General features: G+C 37.2%; 2 protein-coding genes across 3 annotated transcripts in view; one reads left to right on the forward strand and one right to left on the reverse strand.

Annotated features, from left to right (window-relative positions):
• LOC138046984 (PHD finger protein 12-like) overlaps positions 1–1,119 on the reverse strand; it is a 17,946-nt gene extending 16,827 nt beyond the window's left edge. Inside the window, exons 1-2 of one of the 2 annotated variants that reach the window (XM_068893630.1) lie at positions 751–1,119; positions 463–644 (exon numbers count right to left, since the gene is read on the reverse strand). In XM_068893630.1, coding sequence (XP_068749731.1) covers positions 463–644; positions 751–792 — 224 coding nt within the window. In that variant the 5' untranslated portion in view covers positions 793–1,119. The remainder of the gene's footprint in view (positions 1–462; positions 645–750) is intronic. The other variant, XM_068893629.1, reaches the window with a different exon arrangement.
• Positions 1,120–1,462: 343 nt separating this feature from the next.
• Positions 1,463–7,500, forward strand: part of LOC138046988 (L-serine dehydratase/L-threonine deaminase-like) — a 9,665-nt gene continuing 3,627 nt past the window's right edge. Inside the window, exons 1-6 of the mRNA XM_068893637.1 lie at positions 1,463–1,664; positions 2,479–2,518; positions 3,567–3,706; positions 4,069–4,117; positions 5,545–5,584; positions 6,556–6,783. Of these exons, the coding sequence (XP_068749738.1) occupies positions 1,521–1,664; positions 2,479–2,518; positions 3,567–3,706; positions 4,069–4,117; positions 5,545–5,584; positions 6,556–6,783 (641 nt within the window). The 5' untranslated portion in view covers positions 1,463–1,520. The remainder of the gene's footprint in view (positions 1,665–2,478; positions 2,519–3,566; positions 3,707–4,068; positions 4,118–5,544; positions 5,585–6,555; positions 6,784–7,500) is intronic.

The raw sequence follows: 7,500 nt of genomic DNA on the forward strand, positions 1-7,500 counted from the left end.
CAACATAATAATTGTGTATCAATATAATGAAAACACTTAAATTGGAAATTAAAAGGAAGAAAATCAAAGATTCGTCTCCGCAAAAAAAAATCACGCCAAGTGTAAAATTATCTCTTACAAATCCCAGGTGATGAAAGATAACAGCATCTACAGCTACAATGTGAATAGGATTGTTACATACTTTGATTTTCTTTTGTGTTATCTGAAGAAACAAGGTATAAAACGACCCTTTAAAGGGGAGCAATGCAGCTGAGGTCATCAAAAGGTAATATTCATACTGAGCCATCAAGGAAAAATTAGGTTTAATTAATGTTGGTTCTTGATGCGGGCGGGTGATAGCATTAGAAAATTGAATTTTCAAAAAAGGGCCGAATTTGCCACAGCTATGATTTGAAGTACCATAGACATCTCAAAAATTATTGCACTGGTGAAGGTTTCCAGCTGAATTTTAATTACACATACCAACAAGTGAGATGAAAAGCGCACGGACATCGATCACAACAAAGCAAATCGCCTCCTTCCCCACAACTGTCGCAATTATCGTTGTTGACGGATCTGCCTTGTTTTCGAGCTTCTTTATCAACTTTTTTGACTTTTTTGCTGGATTCTTCAGACTGGGGAGGCTGAATTAGGGCTTGAATTCTCTGTAAACGAGAGGAAGATGAATATAGAGTAAAACGTGAACAGCTGCTATCAGACAACTAAAGAGTATCTTTCGAGGAAATAACAACTACTACTTATTTTACGCACGTCCATTAGGCTGCCCTCTGGATCCAAATGGTCATAGTCCATCTTTCTGCTTCTTAAGGACTGCAAAACAGTTCCCTTCGTTGAATTCAACCAAAAGATGAAACCTGGCTTTTGTACGATGCGCGAAATTCCAACTCAGGGAAACAGTTCGAACAAATCGCCGCCCTCTTGCTGTTCTCAAACAAGGGGCATTTTCTCAGCCCCTCGTCATTGAAATACCTTTTAACTCAGCTCAGCGATGGCTGCCTTGTCGTTTCGCAAGGCGGCACAAAATAGCTTGCAGAAAACCCAAGATTACGATAAAATGGTATCTTGAAGTTCAAGAAAAAAAACCTACCAAACCTCGTAAAACAGAAGAACCGAATAAGTAGTACAGAATGCGCATGCGTAACTCTTTCAATGCGCATAAGCAAATTATTTCGCGCGTTCCGCGTACTATTTTTTCGGGAAAACTACAGGCTCATAAACTCGCCTCAGATTTCGCGCGGGCAACAAAATGGACAAACTTGCCCCGTGTTCCCTCTTTTGTCGAAACAAACCTGATAGTATTTTTCCTTTAAACCAATAAGACGAGCAACGTTTTAACCAAAAAAAGAAATACAACAACCGATTTCCTCGGAAAAAGAGAAGACGTTTTTTCGAACTTACCGGCTCCTTCTTCAAGTTGCAAATCTTCGCCACGTGAGCACCATAGAGCTCCTCTCCCCTCCCCGACCAGGTGACACGGTGGTCGACTGAGCTGTCACGCAAAATGTGCTCAAATCAAGAGAATGGACCCACTTCATATTAGAACACCATTACTGGAAAGTCACCCAATGACCAAACTGTCTGAGTTTCCCGTTTATTTAAAACTTGAAAATGTACAGCCAGTGTCATCATTTAAGATTCGAGGAGTTGGGAATCTCTGCCAAAAGGTTCGTCATATGTTTCCGTTAACTTAAAATAATATTACCTGATATTACTTATGCCCTTTTTCTCCCCTGGTACTCGGGACTGTTTGCCTCTATCGCCAAAAAATAGCGATAATTAATAATAATAATAAAAATAATGTGGATGGAGTTTGACCTTCAAATTATAATAATAATAATAATTATTATTATTATTCTTAGTTGTTGTTGGTGGTGCGACCGTTATTGTTATTAACATATTAATTATTCTTTTTTCTACTATAACCCAGGGCCTGAGCAATTATTGATGGGATCAATGATCGATGTAATCAATGCCAATTAATCGATCGATATTGATAATCAGTGGACAATTATCACACAATTTTTTGTAATTATCGATTGTCATCGATAATCAATGTCATCAATAAGAGTCGATCAATAATTACATAACATTGATTTTCATTGATTACCAGTAGGAATGTCAATCAAAGACACTGGATGAAGTTCGCCACTACTTTTGTGTGATTATGGTCAGCCAATTGATGCCAATTTAGTTAAACACAATCGATTGCCATCGATTGTTTGATTGATTTTCGGATCATCAATTTCCATCAATTGGTCAGGCCCTGTATAACCCAGAACTACTCACCATGGGAGGGAAGGGACTGTTAAATAAAATAATTAAATTAGGGTGATCTAGTTTTTTTTTTTCATCTCTGCTTCAATAATCACCCCAATTGACAAAACCAACTTTCTTTATGATATATTATTGATTGTTATATGTCACAACATGAATGCAATGTGTAGCAATAATCTTTTTAGTGTTTCATTAACATTTCAGGCCATGGAAAAGGGCTGCAATCACATGGTGTGTTCATCAGGTACAATACATAAACACCCTCATATAAGAACCTAAAATTTAAGAACCTGTTAGGCTAAAAATTTTATTTAAATAGACCCCCTTACATAAGAACTAGGTTCTTTTTTTTGAAAATGACGTTGCAATTTCAGGCTACTGGAACAAATTGTACTTTAAACTGCACAGATCTTACTTATTTTTCATGGTTATGAAATATTAAGGAATCATAGAGTAGATATCTTTTGTGGAAATAAGAACCAAAAAACTCAAAAACTCGGAAACAAATCAAGTACCCCAAAACCTCAATTTGGCTAACCCTTGGCCTAAAAACCAACTTTAGGCCTAGTTAGGCCTATAACTAGGGTTAGCCAAATTGAGGGTTTTGGGGGTACTCAATAATTCGTTTCCGAGTTTTTTTTATGATTTACCTTGGAAAACGGCTAAAAAGCCTTTGTTATCTTCAATTTCATAAATATCCGAAGTTCAAGGCGTTATTTTGCATGTGGGGGCCTGGTACAAGTCGTCGCCAGTTGGTGTAACACAAACACGCCCTTTGTCTAGTGTTCAGAAATATAATACTGCACAAAAAAACAAAGTGTAAGAAGCTAGTCCTAGCATACAGGAATATTAATAATTATTGATCATTTATTTGGCAAGTTAGCTGTGTCCTTTCAACTTTTAATGTGGTGCACCAATAGTGCAGAAGACATCATTTTTTTTACTTGTCCCAACTAATGTCGATCAAGATTCATGATTACTGTTCCCTTATGTTCAAAATGGCTTTAGGGCAGTAAAAACATGTTTTTTTAATCCTGAAACCTTGAAAAACAAGCTTAAAATTGCTCAGAAAAAATTGCATAATTTACAATGTTTATCGCATAATTGGCCTTTCTAATCGCATAATCTGCCCTGCAAATTTCGCACAATTTGCATTTTTTCATCGCACCCTATCAGAAGGCCTGTACTTAGTATTTTACTCTGTCTAACGCCAGACGATTTGACTCATCAATGGGGAACCCCTGGGAGTCCATGGGTTAAATAAATGTTGGTTGTTGTATGTTTGGCTACAGGTGGCAATGCTGGTCTTGCAGCTGCTTATGCAGCGAGGAAGCTTGATGTCTCCTGCACTGTAGTGGTACCTGGTACAACACCACAGTTTATGGTGGACAGGCTTCGCGAGGAGGGAGCAACAGTTAAGATTTGTGGAAATGTAAGCAGCAGTTAATCAATCCTTTAAACTCTGAAATTTTCTGGCGTTAGTCACAGTAAAAATAATACATGACCATTGGGAGATTTAAACGTTTTGCATTGTTATAAGGAATTTATATTAAACCCTAGCATGTGAGCAACAGTTTCGTTTCTGCTTCTAGTCTCTGTGTTTCATTTTTCAAGATAGTAGACTGGCCTTGGGTAAAGATCAGACTCACCAACATGGTAGATTTCAGAAAAGTTAATTCACCGTAGCCAGTTTTTGTCTTAAGATTATTTAGAACACTTGTGTGAAAACTTGTTATTATAATGTATCAGTCCTTCCACTCGTAGCTTATGCCATCTTTTTGTCTTGTTGCACAGTCTTGGGATGATGCTGATGCCCTAGCACTGGAACTTGCCAAACAGCCAGGTAATTGACGCAATATTAGGTTATGACCATTGCCATTGAGATTGAGTTGATGACAGGAACCAATTCCAGTAAGCCACCAATATTACTTGCTCTTGATTATTTATTGTTTTGACCTACTCTGGTAGGTGTGTGGTCTTTCTTGTTATTTCTCAGTTTGGCCCAAAAATTTAACAGCTTGCAGTTTAATTAAATGTTCATGTGCATTTAGGACTTAAGGCAGAGTTTGCATTATAGTGTTTCAGCACGCCTGTGATGTATTCACAATCAACGGAACAAACTATCAAGATGGCGGAACCAAGAATTTTATAAAACACAAAAACATTGTGTACCTCCATATATGTTGGATCACATGACCCACAATGTACAGGGCAGCCAAGGAAAAACCTAATTAAACACACCCTCCACTTGTATGTCCTTTTTTTTTTTCAGACTCTCCAGTGAGAGTTCTTTTCTGAGGAGTATTTCTCCAGCACCTAAAAACCAACAGACACACTGTTTCAGTCAGTCATATTCTGACTTAATTCAGCATCTATATAATGGCACATAATAATATTAAGTAAACTATGATGTAATGATATTTTAAGATTTGCCATTGCATTCCATTCTTGTTCATTACATTATTTTATTTTTATTGGTTTAGCATCAACCTTCCTTCCAACAAGTCAGCCCTTTTAATTTATGCAACATTCTCAGCCAGTGGTGACTTGAAAACGAAATAGTATTTTTAGGTGGCAAAAACTTGCTGTGTTCTTACTCCTCATAATAAAAAAAACTTTGTTTAATTAATAATGTGCAATCTTAATTTAATTTAAGCTCCTCCTCTGTTGTTGCTAAGCGTTTTGAGGGGGTGAACATTCATTGGAAGTATTTAATATTGATTTGAACTACAGAAGATGGAGTCAAGTTACAAATCCTATAAAATAGCTTCTATGTTTATACTCAATCACATGTGATTGATTAGAATATAGATGTCAGTAAACAAGTATATTTACAATGACTGCAAAAATTCTTGCGCTCATTGGCCAATTTTTATTGTCAATAAGCGGGCAGACACATGAATTAATATTTTATGCGATAATGATGCGATATTGCTTGCATCAGATTGAAGTTTCTTGCATTTTTGTCTCGCTTTCTTCACATGTTTTGACTTAATTTTGACCCCTCTGCCTTTTTGTTATTGTAGAAAACAAGTTGATGTCGGCTTTTCATGTGTCTGTCCTGTTATTGATCATGAACGTCGTAACATTGTCAAAGTAGTCTGTGGATCCACTCGGCTATCGTCTCGTGGATCCACAGCTAAGTGCTTTGACAATGTTATAATGCAATTCATGATCAATAACAGGACAGACGCATGAAAAACTGGCATCAATTTGTTAAATTTCATCAAGAGCACAATTTTTACAATCTATGCTTTTTAATTTGTACAGGGTATGCCTACATCCCACCCTTTAATCATCCTGATATCTGGTAGGTCTTTTGTGTCCTCTCAAAAAGGTTGGGTTGAATGAAAACAACTTTTAATTTATTGGCATTTCATTGATATTCACAGTCATCTTTCTCAATGAATGATGTAATTTCAACCGATTCCAATAGTGATTGGCTAATTGCCATATCTTTGTTATCTCGATCAGAAATGCCTCTGATTTTTCCTGAAATTTTCCGAATGATTAATCAGCATACTGGATGTTATTGTGACATTTCAAAATCTCACAAAACAGATGCTCAGAATGCTGGATGCTATTGTCACATTTGCCATTGTGATGCGCAGATTTGGAACCACCACCCAACCTCTTTTCTAGATTTCTCACACTTAGAACATGCACAGGCCACCCATGAACACACATAACACCCAACCATTCAATTAGGAAGCGTCTCCTTTGCCAACGCAATTAATATTACTTATATCACCAGATAATATATAATACTAAAACATTGGATGGCATTGAATGCATGCTCTGATTGGCTACTCAAACTGCAAATATCCTTTGAAATTCACCTCTGAGCAACTCGTGCAGGATTTTGCGCCCCAAATATTGTAATCTTTGATGGAATAAATGAGCTAAAATCATCTTTTTGTGCCATATTATCTCACTGTCTTAGTATAATAACTATTCACCTCTTCTGCTTCGTGGCTCATTACATATCCACCACTAGCCAACTCCACTTCGGTGAATAGTTGTTAATTACTATTCATCTATTTTGGGCATATCAGCAATGCAAACTTGCAGTTGGGCATCTCCCAGTTGACTAGAAAGCAACCTGTTGGAACCTTGATTAAATTTGAATTCTTCTTTGGAAGTTCCTAACTTCTCTCCAATCCTCAGTCCAAAGTTGAAATTGTTTTTTCATGTTGGTTTTTTTCCTGTGAAGTAAATACCAGTATTTCCATGGTTAATGACACCTGCGATGTAAGGATTGTGGACCCTTTTTTTTTTCAGGGAGGGTGTAGCAACTGTCATTCAAGAGTCAGCAGAACAGCTTCCTGAGAAACCAAGTGCTGTGGTAGTGTCTGTCGGGGGAGGGGGCCTCTTGTCTGGTGTTCTACAAGGCATGCATGATGTAGGGTGGGATGATGTCCCACTCATTGCCATGGAAACTTATGGAGCACATAGTTTTGATGCAGCAGTTCAGGCAGGAGAGCTAGTTACATTAGACGAAATTACAAGGTAAGAGTCTAAACTTTGAGTCATGACAAACATATGCTTTAAGTTAATGTATAGCTTAATAAATTTATGGTAAAATTTAATTTCAAATCTTTTCAGCCCCTTGATAATGTAGTGGTAATGCAAGAGATTCATTCCACATGCTTTTAAGTGAGCAACTCATTTCTTTTCTAATTCCTCCCCCACAATGTGCCCATGCTTGATTGGTTAAAGGTCATTTTCAGTCATTTTCTTTTATACTATTATTGCAAGAAAATTAAAAAGGATTATCATACAGGGATGTTGTCAAGTGCCATGATGGGAAGCCAGCACTTTGTCTTCTTAGAGTGACAGTTGCAGATTTTGCTCTTTCTAATGCAAGACTTGTCGATGCTTTACTTAATGCTTTACTTGTCAGTGGGTAACCCATAGGGGCAAATATGTCTAAAGAGCTGATGCTTTGAGCCTCAGCAAATTTAAATGGGCACATGATTCTGACATCTGTGGACATTGTCTCATGCAACATGTTGTCTCACAAGAAACTGCACAAAACAGTCGTGAGGGGCAGATTGCCACTACGGGACTAAGTTAAGGTGGCTTTCTACAGTTTTCCAAAGAGAAAGATCAAGATTTTGAAAGCAAAAGGATGTCTCTTCTGAAGTGTTAGTCACTACAATAATAGACTAAATCAACGTTTTTGCCATTTTCGAAAAACCTGTCCGACAGATTTAACTATTACAA

This window comes from Montipora capricornis, chromosome 4 (genome assembly GCF_036669925.1).
Source record: "Montipora capricornis isolate CH-2021 chromosome 4, ASM3666992v2, whole genome shotgun sequence".
Taxonomy (NCBI): domain Eukaryota; kingdom Metazoa; phylum Cnidaria; class Anthozoa; order Scleractinia; family Acroporidae; genus Montipora; species Montipora capricornis.